The sequence below is a fragment of the Pygoscelis adeliae genome, unplaced genomic scaffold (assembly GCF_000699105.1).
Source record: "Pygoscelis adeliae isolate BGI_AS28 unplaced genomic scaffold, ASM69910v1 Scaffold182, whole genome shotgun sequence".
Classification (NCBI taxonomy): domain Eukaryota; kingdom Metazoa; phylum Chordata; class Aves; order Sphenisciformes; family Spheniscidae; genus Pygoscelis; species Pygoscelis adeliae.
The window spans coordinates 1,057,321-1,078,980 of record NW_008824669.1 but is presented as its reverse complement, the minus strand read 5'-3'; the positions used below and the strand labels follow the sequence as shown (position 1 = coordinate 1,078,980).

At 45.1% G+C, this 21,660-nt stretch overlaps 1 protein-coding gene across 1 annotated transcript in view; it reads right to left on the bottom strand.

Moving 5' to 3' along the window:
- The window catches only part of LOXHD1 (lipoxygenase homology domains 1), a 133,997-nt gene that overhangs the window by 89,465 nt on the left and 22,872 nt on the right, over window positions 1-21,660 (bottom strand). Inside the window, exons 4-12 of the mRNA XM_009322973.1 lie at window positions 16,843-16,941; window positions 15,170-15,318; window positions 12,490-12,613; window positions 10,452-10,702; window positions 9,374-9,509; window positions 6,192-6,352; window positions 5,110-5,196; window positions 2,466-2,601; window positions 590-744 (exon numbers count right to left, since the gene is read on the bottom strand). Of these exons, the coding sequence (XP_009321248.1) occupies window positions 590-744; window positions 2,466-2,601; window positions 5,110-5,196; window positions 6,192-6,352; window positions 9,374-9,509; window positions 10,452-10,702; window positions 12,490-12,613; window positions 15,170-15,318; window positions 16,843-16,941 (1,298 nt within the window). The remainder of the gene's footprint in view (window positions 1-589; window positions 745-2,465; window positions 2,602-5,109; window positions 5,197-6,191; window positions 6,353-9,373; window positions 9,510-10,451; window positions 10,703-12,489; window positions 12,614-15,169; window positions 15,319-16,842; window positions 16,942-21,660) is intronic.

The window sequence follows — 21,660 nt, the reverse complement described above, 5'->3', positions numbered from 1 at the left end:
TGTCTTCAGTTCAGGCCATTTCCACCCCCCTCCATTCAGGACACAGGCACACAAAAACATGATGAAAACCAGATTGAAAATAAGACACAAGAATTGACTGCAGCGTGGTGGAGGGGAGACTGGAGGAAATATAAAGGAAACACGCCAGGCTTTCGGTTCTGATTTTCACATTAAATAAGTTGCTTTTTCTTCCTTTGCCCCGGGAGCCAAATTTTTGCCATATTAGATGGAGGGGCAAAGGCTCCTTCTTGGTCTTGGAACATGGACGGGTTTCCTGGAAGCCTTCCCCCATGTGAAGATGCAATTTCAACAGTCAGTACTTAGTTCGGGAGCAAACCAGAAGACTCTTTATGAACCTAGCAATGTCAAGCAAGGGCACACTGTCCCTGACCTAAACCTGCCTCCAGCTGCAACCTGTTATGATGCTCTGTGGAGATGATTTATTTCTCCCTACCGCCCCAGCCCAAACTGGCAAGGAAATCAGCCAAGTTTACAAATACTCATCTCAACAACAACAACAACAACAACAAAATCTACAAACCATCACGCACTTTAAAACCTGTCTTAAGGAGCTGCCGTGTGAACTTACGTTGCCTTTTTCAAATTTATTGACAGTGTTGATGCAGTTGTAGAGAACGCGGTCTCCCGTATCTCCCAGATCGCCGATGAGGCAGACGAAGACGTTGGCATCTGTGCCGCTCCCACTTACCGTCCCAGTGCAAACTGTCACCCGGTATTTTATCACTGTGGAGATATAAATTAATAAAACAATTTCAGCAACACGATTAATTGCTATTTAAATTTACTGCATTTTCCACAGACTTGCAATTAATTTTAAGTGTTCATACTTCCAGCTGGTACTTCTGCTGATGTATTGACTTTTACACTTCCATGTTATCACTAGGAAAAGAAAAAAAGCCAAAATAGGAAGGCCTGAAAACCCATAAAACCCCTCCAAAGAAGGACACAAAAACGCTGTCCCCTTCAGGTAAAACTTCATGAATTGGAGTGCATAGCCTCCTCGGGGCCCCAGCCCTCCTACCTCCTCTCCTGCCTTCCCAACAGTGTCCTGGTGACAGAGGACCTTCTAACAATGTTTTTGGGGAAAACATCATTTTCAGCATCCAGGGGCATGGCAGGCAGACAAAAAGAGTTAAAAAGGACTGAGCGCTCAGGGACCTGAGGAACAGGCTCTTCATGTTGGCTTTATGGGGCAGGACAAGCCCAGTTGGCCCCATCTCCTTGGGACCCTCATAATGCAGGAGGTTGGATTGTGCCTTGCCTCCTTGTCACCTTTGAGATCTTTATTCAGGATTTTGCTGGATGGATTTTGAGCTGCCACCTTCTTCCCCGCACCCTGCCCTCATCTCTGCCCTCCCATCCCATTGGGTGAAAGATTTCCAGAAGAAATTTCACAACGAAGAACCAGCCCATAGACCAACCTCCAAGAGAGAGAGACCTTTTTCTCCAGCATCGGGAGAAGACAAGAAGCAATCCTCCCACCCTCCCTCCGAAACCCGCCTGCAAGCCCAACGCGCCTCTGCTCAGCACAACTGCTCCTCACGGGAAAGTGCCTGCATTTGAACTCAAGCAGCCCTCTCCACAGTTGATTAAAAATACATTTCAAAACCAGGTTTATTTACATTTTAATAACATCTGCAATTACAATTACTCTTCCCCTTCTGAGGAACTGCTCAGCTGCATGCAGATCACTGAGTTCATCGGAAATTTCAGAGAACAGGACTCGTGGTCTACAGAGCGTGGAGCCCGATTGGGTGCTTTGGTGGAAATAAGAGAAATCCCAATGGCCACCTTGAGATATTCTGCTCTCCAAAATTCTCCCTCCAAGTACATTTAGTTCTTGTGACACTAGGTCAAGACAGAAGTGACCACTTCAGGAAGCCAACGCAAAGTTCTGCAGCCTTCCTTAATTAAATCTCCAGTTCAAGCATAGTTAACCCAATAAATAGTTCGGGTTGCTCACACGTACTGAAAAGTGCCTATGCTCTTGCACAACTGTTCTGTGCAGCTTCGTGTGCATTTATACATATAGCTGAATAAATGTGCTCATAATTAAATAAAACTTTAAAGCCCAAAAATGGTTGTTAAAGTTTAGATTGCATTTCAGCTAAGCTTGCTTTCCATGAACATCCCTTAAATTTCACATTTTAAGGGAGACTGGAAGAAATACAAGTTTGAAAAAAAAAAAGCAAGCTCTGGAAACAATTGTGCTGTGGCCAGATCTCTCCCATCTCCCACCACACAGAAATCTGCTCAGAATAAGAGCCTGGGATTTCTGAGGCTTCATGCAGCTAATGATGTACACAGAAAATACTGCAGAGAGAAAGTGCCAGAAAGAGAAGATAATTGAATTGCATCGGTCTGCCTGTGCATCCCTTACACAAAGAGGGTTTCTTTCTATTCAGGTCCTAAACGAGCCCCTGCACGGAGCCCGTGGCTCTCACCTGGCATGACTTCAGTCACTAGAGATCCCTCTGCAGGGAGCTCCCGCACGATCTCATTGTCGTCTTCATTTATATCTAGCCAGCGGCCGCAGTTGAATGAGTATTTTTCTTTTGTCAGCGTTTTCAGCAGAGTTACCTTCATTAAATCAAAACACTGCATGAGTTCAGAGGCTTGAAGACAAAAAAGCAACAAGCTCCTGACAGGTTTTTTGCCTGAGAAGCAAGAGTAGGTAGCAGCAGAGAAATAACACACGTTAATAATGAGACCATCATTCAGATTCACACACCGCAGCGATGCACGGAGCAAAGTCTGTCATAGCTGATGACTTTTAATTCCCCCTTTCTCCAATTGCCCCACGGTGTTGTGAAAGTTTTGATGGATACCGTGGCTCTTAGTAATTGCTCGTCACATGCCACTGTACAAATTCACAGAGCAAATTGTGGTTGGCACTTGCACTGCTGGTCCCCGCAGCTCAAAACCAGTGCATGGCACATTTAGAAAACACTCAGAAAATGGCAACAAGAATGATCAAAGATCTGCAGTAGCTTCCAAAGGAGTAATGAGCAAATAAGGTGGGGCTCTGCAGATGGCTGGAGAAGCGGGTAAAGGGAGGGTGTGATGGTCTACAACATCACAGGTGGCATGGAGAAGGCAGAGGGGGGTCAGCTATTCACCCTTCTGCTACGAGAAATACAGGGCATCAAACGATGCTTGTAGGAGGGTGTGATGGTCTACAACATCACAGGTGGCATGGAGAAGGCAGAGGGGGCTCAACTATTCACCCCCTCACAACAGGGCATCAAACAATGCTTGTAGAGCGAGGTTCAAAGCAAACAAAAGGACACAGTCAACCTGTGAAGTCCTTGCCAAATGCTGTAATGGTCACTAAAAGTTTGATTGTTCAAGGGGAGACTGGAACTTTTAAACAAATAAATGGAAGAGAAACCTACTAAATGCTTCGTATTTAGTAGATCTGTTCAGGAAGTAAGTCTCCAACTGGAAATAGTTGAAAGCTGGAAGAATATTCGGGGGAAGTATCATAATGCTTGTCCTTTTCTTACTGTTCTCTAATCATGCACTTACGTGACGCAGGAGAGAGGATGTTGGGCTAGATGGACTTTTGGGCTGACCAGTATGGCTGTTCTTGCGTTCATGTAATAGAAAATGGAAGCCTGCCCTGACATGAAGCAAGCCTGGCATGAAATGTGTAAAGACTGGAACAAAGCATCGTTAAGGCTTCATCAGAGTTCCTAGATGCTAAAATGGATGCAGAAGAGATGGGATTCATGTGCCATGAGCCTGATGCATCCAGAAAACTTCAGACTGGCTGTATACGGGCAGATTGATTTCATGCATCTTTACCAGGTTTGCTTAGACAGTTTGGCCCAAGGTGAATCCTAGACACACTGTCAGATCCCTCTTGTCCTCCCTGAACACAATTTCTGTGCAGGAAAAGAGGATACCCCAGGGAAATGTACAGCTACGGAAAGTCTAAGCATTCTTTGCTCATCATCTGTGAACAAACTAATAGAGATGATTGCAGTGGCCCAAAGTCTGACCAGCGCTTTCTTTTTGATAAAGACCACAGCCAGACACCTTCTCCCGCTATATGGTGAACACGGCAGTACTTGATGCCCTCTCCCTGCCGGAGAGGTGTTTGGCTGCGTATGCTTTCTCAGCTCCCTGACAATGCAGGAGAGCAGAATCTGTCAAAGCACATTAGAGGCACGCGAGAAAAATCTCTAAGCGGTAAATTGGGATTTATCATCACAGTTCTTTATGGCTGCGCAGCAAAGTGTATGTTCTGTTAAGTGCAGAGAACGTCTTCCAAGCTCTGCAGGAGTATGGGTGAAGCTTAGAGATGAACTTGCCACCTTGCAGACCCAGGTGAGGGGTGACAGCACGGTAATCATTGCTGGTAGAACAAAGGACATGTGACTGAAAACCAAGCAGATCACCCTTTTTTGTTTCCCAAACAGCACAGTGCTGCTCTCTCCTGCAAAGTCTCCACAGGCTCCTCCAGACTGCAAGTGTCCACTTCCTGCAATGGGGTTGTCAGCATTTCAGGGAAGGTTATGCTCCACTGTACAATAGGTCTCTACCATAATCAGTTTTTTGTTATGACCAGCCTAAATAGTCCATAGAAGGAGTGGGTTTGCCTCTCTGTGCAGTAACAATGTCTGAAAGTAGGAAGCTTTCTGAAGAGCAGGGGACCCCCGCCAGAAGCAGTGAGGGGGGACTACAGTGGTCCGACGCTGGCAGGATGGGGAAACGTGCTTTTCACCATCGATCTGGGCTGTTGACAGCTGCCATTTCCCATTGCTCTTATTTCCCATACATAGCTGGGCTGAACCGAGAGGGACAGGAAGGAGACAAATTTCCTCCAAAAAAACCCACAGTGAATCTTTCTCTCCCCACACATTTTTGCAAACGCTACAATGTGCTCTCTTCACGTCCCATTTTCGTGTAGGATTTCCAGTTCCACCCCTCGGCCAGCACCGTCTGCAAAGGGAGGAGGCACCTCTGACCACTGCACATCAAACTCAGCTGCCAGCTGGGGAACGCAGTGACCCAGGGCTGACACTGCACACCTCTGTGACCAGTCTGGCTTTTCAGATCTGCCTTCCCTCGCTGTCCTCTCACCTTATTCAGATGCCAGCCAGCAAAGGGATTTCTTTTCTCATGCCATATCCGAAGCTTGTAAAATGTGCCCAAATCAGGGAGCTCGATCTATAGAGGGAAAAAAACCCCAACATTATTTCTGTAGGTCAGCAAAGCATGCACACAAAGGACACCTCTGAAAATCTTTTAAGAGACAAATCAGAGAGGAGTCAAATACTAAAGTAAAAAAAACAATTATGTTCTTTAAAATTAATAAACCCTACTCCGCAAAGATAGCTTGATGCCTCTCTTTCAGGAGAGGAGAACATATAAGTTGAATCCAAACATTTTTGATCATGAGAGTTCCTTGAAACCATTCCTCCCAGTAAGAACTAAGGCCAATTCTCAAGCTTCAGCTCTTTCTCAAACATGGTCTGCGAAGCACAGCCACGCTTCCTCCAGAAGGTATCTACAGCTGCTGGTGAAAACGGGGTAAAAGTTTGTGCTACAGCCATGCCTTAAAATCCTTTGTTTCTCAATTTTTGTCTGACCGGTCCCCAGTTAACTTTTAAACATATTTGTTCCGAAACACAAAAAGACCCTCCCCAGCCTCCAAACTCAACATGCTGTTGAGCTCAGCCCCAAATATTCGTGGAGGCTCACGTCCAAGGAGGCTGAAGACCAGATCACTGAGGAGAGAAAACACCACTGCTAATTCTCCTGTAAATAGCTAATGACCACATAGGCACTGGGGGGGGGGAAATAGATAAATTATTAGCTTTAGAGAGGCATGGTCTAAATGGGTGGAGCTGTCTATAACAAACATGAGTGTGGCTGTGCCTGAGGGGGAGACTATCTGCTTCAGGAGCCACAAAGGAGATGTGGCACTTAGTACCACCATGACTTGAAGTCATCACCATCTGAGCACCCAGGATCACCAGCCTAAGCCCTGTTTGGAAAAGACAAGCCATATACATAGGTGGGGAAATCATTTGCATCACCACCAAACTGAATGACTTCACCTCCACTTCAGAAGGATCTAGCGAGGTAAAGGTTTCATGCTGCTGATTTTCTGTACAGGGCTGAAGCTAATGCCCTGGAAAACAATACCACGCCAAATTTACCATGAACTTGTCAATCTGTCCAGTTTCAAAGTTGTCTGAATTGTTGTCCAGCTTCATCTCGTCTGACTTCCCCTTGTCTCCATAAATCTGGAAGAAGATGGTGGCGTCTGTCCCTGCATTCTTAATGTCACTTGTCCAGATCCACAGAGACCAGGGGCTTTCTACAAAGAAAGGTTCAAGACATTTTGTTTAAAAAGTCATTTTTAAAGGTGTCCTGGTGAAAAACATAATTCTCATTCTTTCCCCTGGGTGGTAGAGAGGGCAGGATGGTATGAAAGAAGACCAGGACATTTTATCCTTTTTTGCACAAACATAATCAGCTGCTACAAGACATACAGGAATGAGATTGCCTGGAAATATAATTCTGTGTTTCCATTTAAAATAAAATAAGGAAAACCATAAATCACCACTCTCCAGGTGAACCGTATTCTTCTATGTCATACATTACTAACAGGGTAATCCAGGGACGTGCTCCATCTCTGTAGTTTCAGTATACTTCTCCAACACCTACAACTCTAGCTTCAAAGACCATTTTAAAGCCAGGGAAATACTGTCAGCTTTCTTTTTGTCAATAAGAAAGAGTCTCCAGTTACTTGCGTACGGTGCAATGCAGGTCCAGGTAGCTCCTAAAACTTGCTCCGGATGATCTGTGTCTGGAACAAGGAGGAGTATGGATGCCGCCATGTATCACTTCAGCCTGAGCTAATGAGCCTTCCTGAGACTGGACCAATTACCCCAGATACACCTTTTGCGGGACAGGCTGGCTCGGAGCCCATTCAGGTATCTCTAGCCGGGCTGCACCATGTGGGGCAAACACGCTCAGAGCAATGTAAAGAGATTTTTCAGAAGTTTTAAAATTATTTAAATTCCTAAATCCCCCCGACTTTAGTTAGCACTTGTGTTACTCTAAGTGTGTTTGTGCCACAAAGATCGTGGCAAAGCTACAAAATTTTTCTCTCTTAAGTCTTCACCCAACATTTTAACTGTAAGAGCAATCCACCTGCAGCAACTTTACATTGGTTTTCATACCAGAGGATGGTTGCACGTATAAAGGTGCCGTTATTTCCTCTAAAGAGCCCCTCATGCATTCTTTACTGATAATAACATGTTTCACTTCTGCAGGCCTTGCAGCACCTACAGGAGAGGGAACAGGTTTCTTTCCTGACTCAGACATCAGCTGAATTATTAACAAATCCTAATGAAAGAATTGCTAACCCTTTCGGTATGCCTAAGCCCACATGAGCATGGCTTGACCTTCAGAGCCCAGAATGGAATATAAAAATATGATGACATGCATATAAATTAGATTTTTACTGACCTACTCAGCATTTGACTTTAAAAAAGAGGCGACAGCTACTCAAAAAATGAGGAGGAAGAGGGAACTCTCTTTTAGAAAAAGTTTTGCCCTTATTTTGATAATATGCAAAATGTTGATAGCCACTCCCTTCTGAAAAGCACCAGCAAGTTTTATCTGAGCAGAAACGAAGCTAAGGCAAGTTTGCGTATGGCATGTGATACAGCAGCCTTCTCTCCCTGGGGAAAAGAGCAAGGGCAATTCAGACAACAGAGACTTCTCTCATCTGTCTGGTTTGGCCTCCCTGACCTCTTGCTGAAGGAAAGGAGGAGTGATGCATGCAGGGAGGGGGAAAGGGGAACGTGTACCAGAATTAAATGCTGATAGAGGGCTGTCAGGGAGAAACCACACAGGGAGAAACGTGGGTGAGCTAGGTCTGCAGCTGCCGGAGGAGACCAGGCATTTCCCCAAATACCCATCCTCCTCCTCCCAGGGCTCGCTGGGCATGTTCCCCTGTTTCCTCTTCCTTTGCATCGAGGGATCCAGGCACTTTGGAAATTCTCGGGGCCAGAGCAAATATTCCCCAGGGCACAAACACCAGGGATGGCTAGACCTGACACAAGGAGGGCTAGACCTGACACAACAGTTTCCAGGATAACATTCAAGATAAGGGGGGGGGGAATAATAAAAGACTGAGAATAAATACAAGCTACACATCGAGCTGCAATCCGCTGGGGGAACAGCTTGCAAACGCTGCACAGGGAGCCATTTCACCATGGATACCCAAAGTGAGGTTGAACCAAGCTTTGATCAGCTCTACAGAAAGGGACAGTCCTGTATGCACAAGGAGATAGGCGAGATGCCATAATAGGCCTTTTCTAACTCCAAGTCTTACGCTTCTATAATCTGGCAGCTAAAGGTCACAGATTTCTCAAGGCTAATGCTCTCTGTCTATCTCCTGCGCTGCAGCAGCAGGGGAATTAGCCTGTCAATAACAATCAGAGCTGATAATAGAGGGTTAAAGGTTGCAGATGCTTTAGTTAAATGGACCGAGTCAGAGGCGCAATGTGGTTATAACACTGACTAACATTTAGATAAAGCTTATTTAAATGAACTGCTGTTTAAGCAGGAGCCCACCCGAAGCATTCGGATTAAACTGTATCTATTATCCTAATTAAAACATTCTGCTTACACATACACACTGGCGCAGGCAAGACGGCAGCGATCTGTTTTGCTCGGTGTAAAACCAGCCAGCGAGGCTGGGTGCTGGAGCCCTGTGTGGATGGGTGAACATGCCGTTACGCTGCCCTGCACGGCACCGAGCAGCACCGAGCAGCAAACGTGTGCCATTGCCTCCCTCTAGAGAAGAGGCTTCAAATGCAGCACTCGTCTGCCTCAGGAGGCACGTTTGGCAGCTGGACAGGACTAAGAGCTGGTTTTTCTCTAAGGCCAAGAGTAAAAAAGTTGAAGTTAGTGGGAAGAGCTTGTTTTTTCTTCCTGTTTTTCCCCAGGTTTGTGTTTTTATTATATTTAGGTTTTGTTTCCATCTGGAACAGGAAAGCTTTGCTTCTGTAGTGATAAGAAACATAACCTGGCGTGTCTGCAAAGGTGAGATGGCGGCTGAGGCAGCCCTAAGCCCAGTGAACCTAGGAAGGTTGCCAGGTCCAATTTCTTCCCTTAAGAAAATGAGTGCAATTCTTCAAAATATTTTAAAAGTTTCATTTTAAACTCCCCAAATCAGGACGTTCAAAGCTGAAACTCACGCAGGACTCAATTCATTTGAGCCTCTACTTGACCATGGGCCTACCCATGTCACGTTGCATGGGTGACACTCAGGGTGCTGTTGCGTGGGGAGGGTCACAGGAGGCTCCTGGGCACTTGTACCTACTTTTCAGTCTTCTCTGGCGCAGGGAGACCATTTCGTAGAGCTCCCGCTCTATGAGACCATCTCCTTCATCTTCATCCAGCCATTTCCCACACGGGAAGGTTTGCTCAATACCAGTGAATGGGCAGTAAACCACCACCTAGGAAAAGAAACTGGGAAGGTGAGTCTGAATATTCTGTTACTGGCAGCTCACCGGACCTTGATACTGGAAACTTAAGTAACCAAAGCAAAGACAGAGCTGGAGATTTTGGTCCTGCTCTCAAAATGAGGTTTTCTGGACCAACGTGAACTGGACTGGTTGCACGATTCCCAATTTGGAGTATAGCTAGGACCCATCTGTCCTGTTATTCCCACTTTTCCAGAAGTACATCGAAACGGGTCAACAATGAAGAGGTAAAACACCACGAGGAGAAGGGAACGGGAACAGGCAGTGTGGCTGCAGGAGTCAGCGTCGTGGCAGTGTGCAGCACATGCCCTGCACCACACCAGTGCACGGTAGGGTTTTGCAGGAAACACAAGACACAAAAAGCCTTCAACCACATCCGAAGCTGATTTTGCTTTCTAGGAAAGTTGCATTTTCTCCCAGCTCCAGGGTAGGCAGCTGCCTCCTTCTCCACTCTCCCATTAGCTCCTGCTGATTTTGTACATGATCTCACATCACATATTGCTCTGCTACCTCCCAGTAACAGCTGTGGTCAGCCACTTTTTTTACTGAGCTCCAAAACAACATCTAAAAGCTTCAGGAAAGTCTGAGTATAGATGATAACTTTGAAATGCTCAGCTGAATGAACATCTGAAGGTGCTTTTGGCGCTGAGCAAACAATAAACTCTATCTTCGTGACTGCAAAGGGGCAATCAACCCAATTAGCGAGTGACTGACTTATGCATTTAATGTACCTTTGAGGCAATCAGCTACTACCATGCATTATGTATAATATTGACTTGTTAAACCGGGGATATTGTCATCCAAATAAAAGCAGATTTTTAATTTTTTTTTTTTTAAACTGTGTTTGGTTGTTGGGTCAGGTTATGAATAGGAAACAGTCTGACAGCTGCCTACAGACAAACAACTTAGTCTCACCTTCTCACAAAACCAGCCAGAACTGACACCGCAATTATCATGCCCAATGGTGACTCTGCTGAGAGGGCTGAGAAGAGCAGCTATCTCCACGTTAAAGAGATCTGTCCTGGCACGCTCAAATTCACCTCCTTCCAAGAAAATCTTCCCACTGTTCTTTAAGCCTTTGGAGCCGTGGAGGATTACGTGGATCTTGGAGTTTGTGCCAGCCCCTCTGATATCTCCTGTCACTACAGCAACGTTGTACACAATACCTGAAGGAATCAGGAATTTGGTTAGGAAGGAAAAAAAGGAGGAAAAAAGGCTGAGAGTAATAATTTTTGATTGGATTTACATTGGCCTCTACTGGTTTCCCACTGGTCTTTTTAGCTTTCGACTTACACACAGTGCAATGCTTCATTTGTTTTCATTCCACACATACTCACAGCTACCTTCAGACTGTCCAAGAGAAACAGGTTTGTGGCAACAAATTCACTCAAAAAAAGTATGGAGTTTTTTATCACCACGTGGTGACGATTAGGTGAAGAAAGGCAAAAAATTGAATTGGCAACTAAGTAAGTCGCTTGATTTTGAGAGGTACCAAGCACCAGATGCATCAGAGAATGCTTAGACGATGGAGGGGTGATGCTTTAAACAGCGGTGGCAAGATCTGCAGCATCACAAAACTCTGAAAACATGGGGTCAGCAGCCTCTGATGGTGCTGAAGCCAGAAGGACCCTCACTGCCACTCTGAGAGCCTAAAGATCTCAGCAAAGCAAGGCTTGGGAAAGGTATTAGCCCAGCTGGAAGAAAGAAAAATACTCCTGAAAAGAAGTCTATATGCATAAAAGTTCATTTGGTTTTTTTCTAGCTCTAAATGTCGGTCTAAGAAAGATGTCACTTCTTCCTACAAGCCTTACTTCTCAGTAGACTCATTGACAGGCATATCGTGGGGCTGTGTCATGGCATCAAATAAGGAGACACCTCTGTAACTATAACAGTGTTTTAGGGAGCCTGTATAAAATAGTTGAGGTCCAAGCTAAGTTTTTCCTTTGCTTAAATCACCCAGAAATTGCAGTAGGGGCTTTGGACTAAGTAGGAACATCAGAACTCACTCTCTTATAAACAATCCTCTCTTTCTTTAAAGTTTAGATGAAAAATTGTATTCAGGCATGTTTTACTATGCATGTGGAATATCTTCAACAAAACTCATGAAAGCAGGAAAAAAAATGCACAGTCATGAATAGTAAAAGAATAAAAGAAGCTTTTAGTAAATGAATTGCATTTTTTTAGATTTTTTTTTTCCCCTGTCTTCCCCTAATTTTTCTCCACATGCATCCTGCAGTCAGGACTCTGCATCCAGACCACTTTACCCACACACGTGGGGAGGAGTATGAGGACTGCAGATGTTGAAGACCATGCAATAAAGTAAAACAGCTGTTATGTGCATAGTCAAAGTGTTCACCTTTATGCTAATGAATAAATACAGGCAGAACACTATCCAAACCGTCTTCTGCCTCGTAGTAATTTTTTTTTATTGACTTTACATCCAGGTTTCTTTTAACAGAGATGTAACTTCTGGTTGTCTCTGCTCTAACCACGTTGGATAATCAAAAAGCCAGTTTTAGGGCTCAGCACTGCCTTTCTTGTTTTGTAAAAGGATGCATAGTTCCCCAGCCAAGGACCTGAAGTACCATATGCACTACTGTGTGGCACGTTGGTGACTGTGGAAATATTAATCCCCTTTCTGAAGGCTGGTGAGCAACTTGCTGAAGTACAAGCCAGGTCTTTCATCCTTTACCCATCAGCCCCTTATCCAGGTGCATCAGGTGATAAATCAGCATGTAGGTCCTGCACAGCTTCACCAGTGAGATGTGGAGGTGGGAAATGTGATGGTAGTTCAGGGACCCTCACACAAAATTGCCTGTCACCAGCAGATGGTCCACTGCAGGTCTCCCTGAGTGCAAGGCATTCAATCTTCTAAAGAAAACATAGCTAGCAGTATTAATTAGGCCTTTATATCTTCTCATTTCCCACTATGGATTCAGCCCATGACTCTTACCTGTGGCTTCAGTGCCCCCAACAAGTATGTCCCTCTGGATTTTTCCATCATCTTCATCTAAAGCAAACCAGCGTCCAACTGGGAATTGGTACACACATTTATTGCCAATGTCTTCAATTATCACCTGAGAGAAAAGAAACAGCACTTTGCAAAATACACGTGGAAAAAGCAAAGGTGTTACATGAGGGGGTGACAGAAGAGCAGAAGCTTAATGTACAGACTCTCACCTGATATTTAATATATTCAACACTCAAGCAGATCCCTCTCCGCTCCCTAATTAGTACTGACAGAATTTCAGACAACCAGCGAGTAAAAACCAGGCTTTTTTCTTTTCTTTTTTTTATCCCGTGAACTCAATCTGCATCTCTTGCGGTGTACGAGACCAGCTGTCTCTGCTAGCAAGACCAGCTGGCTGGCCTGTCTTCCTTCTCTCCAGAGCCCGTTTGCTGGCTACTCTTCTCCATCAGCTGAACGGCAGCTCTTTGTTCTGCTTTGGGAACAGGCTGTCTTCTTTATCTCTCAGTTTTAGAGCCTTGTTATAAAATAATACCAAGGAATTTTAGGACAAATCAAGACTGTCGGATCAGCTTGTGTGACCTAGTAATATTGTGTTAACCCTACGCAGTTACTCCAGGATGGAACTATTGCAAAGACAGTCATGAAACCCTGTGGTAGGAATAGTTTCTAATTTGGAAGGGTTTGGCTCTTGGCCCCACTCTAGAGACATATTCTATTGACACAAGCCAGGGAACAATCTTCACCTTTAAGCCAGTGTTACCCACTTGAAGTTTCTTGCACCTGCTGAGGCATTTCTTACCAACATCTTCTTCTGGGTTCCTGAAGCTTGCCATAGAGTTACTGCAGTATTTTAAACAAGCAGTGAAGAGTACTGAAGATTTTCAGCCAGAAAAGAAGAAATCAAAATCTCTACTCGCCAGCATGGCTTATATCTCAGAGAAAGAAAATTCACTATCAGGGATAGAAAGTCATTGCCACTTTTCTCTGCCTTCACAGCAAACAGGGAGAATCTGAAATCTGTCCTTTCTGATAGATTTGTGAAACCATTCTTTGGGAACCAGAGCTTCCCCTCCTGTCACTCATCCCACACTGAGCTGTTGCCTGTAGCATTCCCAACTCTTGTTGTACCTCCGTAGACATGGACAGCAGCGTCTGCCAGGGCTGGGATTGTCAGCATGAGAGAGCAGTGCCGTGCTGGAATGTTAGAGACTAAAATGTATGAGGTTCAGAAGCAAATATCAACACTCAGATTCCCCTCTAGCTGCTGATCCTCTTTGAGTTCATGTTAATATCTTTAATCATATATTTAGAGGTAGAAAACCAGCTCTGAGTATAAGCCACACTGAAAACCCAGGAAACATGAGAACTAATGATGCTTGGCAAGTTATGCAGGAGTGACAACGCTATAGTCCCCAAATATTGGAGCAAATTAGAGAAAAACATCTACTGACAGTAGAAGATAACTGGGCTATGTTTTAGATCATTCCTCCAACCTTCCAGCTGAACTTGCAAGGCAAAAGTTGCCTTTTACTTAATCACAAACATCTCGGCGGTTCCTGTGGCAAAACATAGGATTAATGTATTGGCTGCGACCAGTCACTGCTTCAGGCTTCGGGACTTAAGGAACCTAACCAACATCAAAAATTATGTCACACAGGCTTCATCTGTAATGTGAGAATGAGATTCCTTTTCTGTGGGTTTTTTCCCCCTATTTATTACAGCACAACAGCTCTGTGTTTCATCTTCTGCATTTTTCACGGACAACCAACATAATAACTTTAGTGCAGCGTATGGTGACGGCGGAAAAGCATGTGCTAATATTTGCCTTTGTAATACATCAAACCAACCTGTTATCTAGGATTTACAAATTTGGGGTCAGATCTTCAGTGGATTAAAGCCAGCTGTGTTAAACTACACCAGCAGAAGGAAGAAAATGAGATTAGAGGAGAGCGCCATAAATTTCTCCTTTTAAAATATTCCTTCAACCATTTCACTAAAAGCTGCGATACCTTCATGCCTTAGAGCAGGAGATTAAAATGAGGAGGGAAGTGGGAGCGAAAGAAAAGAATCTTTGTGACAGGTATATCTTTTTTGCTGTGCCAATGATAAATCACTTAAATTTGGCCAAGCTATAAGTCTTTGCAAATTTCCAGTGTGAACAGACTTACAGATATTTCCTAGACGTTGGTATCTTAACCATCTTGGTAATGAGTTAAGTCAACAGAGTGAGAGGGGGCTTGGAGGCCCCAGCTTGGAGAATTCCCCTCATCTGTCAAAGAAACTGCAGTGACTGAGACAGGAGAAATACTATTAGAGCAGGCAAATTCAAGTGTTAACAACTGGATTTTCCCACCTAAACCCAGAGTGTCCCTCATTTTCTAATTACCCAATCCAAATCCGCTGCACCTCATTCAGATGCACCACACTGGCCTGCACCAGGCTGTTGCCAGCGCTTCCTCAGCCCCCCCTTTGCTCTGCAGAAAAAGCAAGTGCTGGAGAGGATACTTCTGGAAAGGTGAAAACTCGATTTGTGCCTTTCTCAGTAACCTGTATCACCAGCAAACATCCCGGCATTTCTTAGCGTCAGACCACCGAGAGGGTAAAAAGCGGGACATCTTGATCCCACAACATGCTTACGTTAAACATTTCAGGAGCAACTAACCTTTGCGAGGAACCAGCCAGCAGAGCCACCCTTGTTATTATGACCTATATTAATTTTCCTTAGCCTTCCCAAATTTGGAGCATCGAGTGTGAACTTGTCCTCTGCTCCCTTTTCAAAGTTGTCTTTGTCATTGTCCAGTTTCCTCACACCTGAGAAAAAATAAATATAGAAGAACCAGGGAGGAAAGTGTTACTGGCACATGCGTGTTTGTAAGTGAGGAAATATTTAGGCACGTCACCACGGACTGAATCAAATATTCTCCAGGTACCAGCTCTCTGCAACCAGGATTCAAGGTAAAGGCAGAGGATTTTACATTCTAATAAAAAAGGTACCTTTTCTTGAGCACACAAAAGACCGGGATTTTCACTCTAATGTCACAGTTACTTACAACTCTCAGAGTTTTCAGAAATACATATCCAGATGGCTCTTGCATCTTTTTTTCATACCACCACATTTCCCTTTTATTTTTAATGTCTTTAAAAATCTCCAAACTGTTTAAAAAAGACTTTGGTCACAAGCTGCAGATTTTGACATTTCAGGCCATAGGATTCTTTGCTGCCTCACACAGGAAGGATTTATTTTCAAACTGGGACCCAACCAAGGGTATCGGCTTTTCCTGATCTCACAGGAGCTTGCCTTTATGGAAAGTATTAAAGCGCTAAAGTGATGCTGCGAGTGGGACTGAACCTGCCCAAGGCAGCAGTGCAGGGAAGGGTGTCAGAGGGCAATTCACCCCGCTTACCTTAGAAGGGGATGAATAATTTTCTAGGGGTGTTATTCCTCTGTGTAGATATGACAGAGTGCCTGGACGACCGGCTTAGATTTAGACTCCCACTTTCAGATGTCTCCAGGGAGATCAGATGAATCCCCTTGTAAAAGTCTGGAGAGTTAATCAAGGATGAGACCTATCCACTGGGTTTCATAATCTGTTCAAGGACACTTGGCAGACATCATGTAATTTTTTCTTGAATTTGACAGGACAGGTGCAGTATGAAAGAGAGAGAATATTTGCTAGCTGGGTCTCCAGGAATTTCCGCCCGCTCTTCTCCATAGCGTGACCCAGAGAGTTTGATCTGGGCACATCTTTTAGTATTGTTCAGTTAAAAATACTTTTAAAAAATTAAATTCAAATTCCCAGACCACTGTTGTAGTACAATCTACATTAAAAAAAAAAAAAAAGCTAGCACCATTACTTTAAAGCCAACTAATATAAATCTTGGTTAGATTATCTTTCTAAATGGCCAGGCAGGCTCAGCCACAACCTGTGCCACACTGACAGGACAGCATTATCCATCCAGGGCCACAGAAAGATGGAACACGCAGCTCTCCCTGCATACACTGTAAATACACGTTGGTGTTGGATCCCTCGGTGTTGGACTGGCACTTACTGCACTGGTTTATGCTGGCGGTTTATGCTGCATTTTCCCCGGGTTTGGGGTTTTTGGTGGTAGGTAACTACAGTCATGCCCACAGCCCAGCTACAACTGCTGCTCTGCAGACGCAGTCTCCAGGAGCTGTGGATGTGAGAAACCCCAGAGCTAACAACACCATTTGTTGTGCCTTTCACTCAGCCAAATTATTCTGCATTTGCCAGATTGCCGCTGTGTGTTGTTCAGATCGCAGGCCTGCAGAGCAGGAAGAAATATTTTAGGAAATGATTTGCATTTGAATACCTGTGTCTCCTTTCTCACCGAAGATATTAATGAAGACATCTGCATCTGTTCCACTGCCGCTAACTTCACCAGTAAAAACTCGGACCACGTATTTGTTGACTGTAAGGAGAGAGGCAGAAATCCCAATATGTTAATAACTCAGTGGTTTGATACAAAACATAATAGTACAAACCAATTCAGGCTGTGCTGATGCTATCTTGAAAGCACATCTGAACCATGGCTCCTGGATCCTGTACACTGACACCCTCCTCCACAAGAGGAATAAAATCCATAGGCAGAGCTCTGACACTTTGGGTATTCACTGCCCTGGGCAAGAGGAAAAGATCACTCAGTTCCTGGCCTTGACACGGAAAGTTGAAATAGATGAGAAGAAGGTGCAAATTTTGATGTTGATACATGGTCATTAAATGAACTCGGACCTACACACCAGCCTGTCGTTTTCGAAACATCAATGAGTTACAGAGCCAGCCATCTGCCCAGGCTCAGACCTGACCCCTCCGGTCTGAATGCTACCCTGGAGCTATTTTTGCTGCTTAGCTTATATTTAGCCTGGCTGGTGACAAGAATTATGTTGAGGAAAGGTCAGTCACACTGCACGAGCACAAAAATTTGAAGGTGACCACCCTACTACTCTGTCCAGTTCAAAAAAAGAATGAAAAAAATCCAGTCCTTTCCATTTAACGGAGAAACAGGAGTAAAGCCCAGGAGCTGTGACACTACGAAGCTACATCATGTGTGGCTCCAAGCAACGCAAAAATCACGTGAGTGAGCCACACCACGAACATTTTACACATGCCATGTCAGTGAGTTTGAGAAGCAAGTTCTTCAGAGGGATCAGGATGGGTCTAACTTGGCTCCAAAGGACAGGAAGGGTGAGCTCAGCTTCTTCTGAAACCAACGAGAAAACTCCCATGGCCTTCACTGTGACTATATTTGGGGCAAACATGAGCAACTTTCAAAATCTGCCGCCAAAGTCTACCTGACGACCTTGTTCCTCCAAGCAAAATCATCGACGACAGACGTCTAGTGCTGTATCCTCTGTGCAGAACGAGTGCTGGAGACAGACGGCAAGATACAAAACAAAACTGACAAAGATTAATGCAAAATCTACTACTGAACAGTACATGGCATCACAGATGCCCTCCACAAAGTATCTGTTATACCCTGTATTACTGAGCCCTGGCAAGCTGATACTGCAAGCTCTGTGCTACAGCACCTCCCTGTTTCTGAGTCCCGGGCATGCTGCTTCTGCAAAAGGGACAAATGCACAGGCCACGTCACACATACCTCCCTTGCAAAAATAAAACTTTTTGCACCATGATCGGTGGCGAGCAACTTTTTCCCTTTGGCAGGTGCAAAGTTAGGGGAGAAGCTTGTCTGGGCTCCCCAGCCAACACCACAAATTATTTCCCTCAGGAGCTAGGGACCGTCACAAACCCTGGGTTACCACTCCCAGAGCAGGTCACCTGCCTCCTCCACCATAATCACTGTATATTAAAAATTATTCTAAAAGACAGCAGACACTTTGGTGCACATGTTCCCCCTGAGGCAGAGGATGTGAGAGCAAGCGTATGAGAAGCGGCTGTTGGACCATCCCCTGAATTAAAAAGACACGCTCAGCTCCCGGGGTGAGGAGTACAAGGGCAGAGCCCAAACAGAAGGGAAAATCACCTGTCACAGTTTAATGAATGTGCTCTGAAAAGGCTAAAAATCAAGCTGACATTCTTGGCACCCCATCACAAAACATGCCATTACAAATAAAATAATAATGATAAAAGTGCAATAAATACTAAATAACAAGAAAGAGGAGGACAGAGCCAGGCTCAGACAAGGGAGAAAATGCCTTAATGTTTCTCTTTAACTCTTTTGCTTCAGAGCTCTAACTACCTGCTAGAGATATGCCAACACCAAAGGATTCCATTTGCATTAGCCAAGGATGGCAATGGTGTAATTTACAGCTCCCATTTGGCCACTAAGCTGCTCTAACTAAAAGTGACCCACTGTACATTGGGATCTTTAACCACAGACCACATTTTTCAAGAAGCTTTGCTCCTTGCACCTCTCCTAGAATATTTATTCTGATGTCAGTGACTAATTTTCCACTCCACTTTTCAGGGGCCAGAAGAACCCGATGGGATAAAAGGATCCACAAAAGGACAAGCATCAGCGGCTAAACTTAGATTACCCTTGTAGGATCAGGCTTTATGCCTTTGAAGTATAGACCAGAAGGATGTCTGTACACATGCAGAGCACCAAGGAGGACATGTAGAGAACAAGTCAATGAAGAGCAATCAGCAGCAGTGACCAAAAATAGGGCAGGAAGGGCACCTTGTACAGCTTCTGCAGAAATATGTCTGGTCAGCAAGAAAAACGCTGGTAAAATCATTTGCCAGATCCAACACCTTGAAAAGTTTCTCAACATTGGTATATTTCAAATCTAAGGTTTATAATGACATCATCTGACAACCTGCTCAGAACACCAAGTGCTCCCAAGGGCTCTCTATACACATGATATTGCTGTCAGAGCGTCAGCACAGAGACCCCGTAGACGGAGCTGATTCCCGAGCCCGCAGAGATGGGCAATGCATTGGGTTATCATTTTAGGCTAGCGGCAATCACAGGGCACTGTGCTGCAAGGGTTTTATGTTGTCCCCTAAAACATAAGCAAAGTTGGGGTGCGTGGCATGCGCTTGCATGCCTCTTCTGCGTGGCCCTTGCAGATGTGTTTCCGCAGGCAAAGCTACTCCGAGAGCATTAGTGGTCCTTGGCTTAGGTCACAGCACATCCCTGCTTCATGGACTGCAGGATCACGCCTAGCATGTGCTCACCAGGTTTTCCCCTTAATTTTTTTCGTATGTTCCCAACTCTGAAACGGTGTGCACTCAAGCCAGTCCCCATACCTGCCCCACTCAGCTCTGCGTACAGGACAATTTTTGTTCCTTCATCTTCAGGAAACAAACGGGGTCAATCCTGAGCCATGCTGAATTTTTGCCAGCACTTTCTCCCTCTCTAAGCAATTCAATGCTCAGCTGCAGCAGAGAGAGTAGCTCTTCATTCTGCTCAGGGGTCCTTCTGTGCTTCATACATCAGCACATCTTACAGAATTACATGGTGGATGCGCAAATTTAAATAGAAAGGGATGCTACATCTCAAAAAGACAGCGAGGATTCAGCTGCTAGAAGTGTGCAGGAAAAGGCTCTCACTGCAGCCAGACAGAGATCTGGCTGAAGTCAAGCACTCCTCATTTTAAGCATGGGTGGATGTTGTTCCCTCTTCTGCAAGCCCTTAATCACTCATTATTTAAAACAGTAACATCATCTTTTCAAAAATACCCACTTGGCTTTATTTAATCTCAATATATGGCTCTGAGTTCATCTGCAAAACAGAGATCAAGATGTTGCCTGGATGCTTCTCCTAGCACCGGGAACATGCAAAATGCTAATGTACGGCTGGTAAAAGCTGTGACTCCATCTAGCAGTGCAGGCTCACTGCAGCACAGGCACGGAGAGGGCAGCTTTCCTAGAAGCAAAATTAGCAGCTTCAGAGGCACGAACTGCAAGATGCCAAGAGCAGAACAGCTAACAAAAATTCAGTTGCAAGAGCAGTAACTATTTTCTGCTGGTTTTCCTCTCCCCATTGCAACACACAAGCACAAATGTCCTGTATGGTTACAGCACCTTCCTTTTCTTTACAGCCGGGTGTCTGCTCCATTAGAGACAATCCAGCTCCCCCTGACATCTCTCATCCAACACACTGACACACATAAAGCTGTCCCAAGAAGGCATTCAGAGACGTTGCCAGGATGGCATCTCAGGGAAGCAGTGGGGTGGCACTAACTGATACGACTCCATTGCATTAATTTAGCAGAGGTGTGACAGTCAAGCAGCTTGTCTGTTACTAATCAACTCAGCCACAGCTTTCAACAGCTAAGAGGGAAGATTAATATTGCACCCTGGGCTAGAGTCAGGCTCTTTCCACTGAGAGCCAAGGGGTTTATTTTGGTGAAGGGCTGTGATGCCACAGGCACTCCCAGCACCGCTCCCAGGGGATGACGGGCATGGGGCTGCAGCCCTCCTACCCCCCCACGTATCCCTTCTGGGCTGGGCCCACTGCCATCTCCATCCCAAGGAGCCAGGGTGCAGCACTTAGCCCAACACCTTGCCCAGGATCTTTTTATCCAGCCCCAGCACCCCTGGGTGCTCTCGTGCAACCTCTTTCCCGCCTCCAACCATGGAAAACGCATGGACACACCCCAGCCAAACCCTTCCACCTGCAAGCTGCAGCTGACTGCTCAGCCGTGTGATATTCATCTGTTAATGCCGTTTATTTAGCAATATGATATCATAGTCACCTGAAACTCCATAGGATGGAATTGCCTAAAGAAATCTGGTAGCTAATATTATTTGGGGCATTAGATAGGGTGTTTAAGCACAAGCTGCTGGGTTTGTAGCAGCAGGGGCACCAGATTTAGGCAGGGAAACAAAGCCAACCGTGCTTCATTACCTAGAGTTATCACCTCCTGGAGGGCACAATGAATTCCCTGCTAGACGTCCCTGCCTACCTCCCTCGTGCATGACCTGCCGTGGAGCAGGGCAGCAGCACAGCGTGCAACAACTAAGAAACGTCACAGCCTTCAGAAGCAAAACACGCTGGGTTAAGAGCAGGGAGCTAAGTCGTAGGCAGCGATGGATTCTTCTCATAAGGCAACTTTTAGCAATTATCCTTCTGTTTTCACAGTGCTCCCGAGGGTGGCAATGTTTAAGATCCATCCTGCACTGCTCAGCACTGAACAGGCAGATTTCAGAAGGCTGGGGGGGG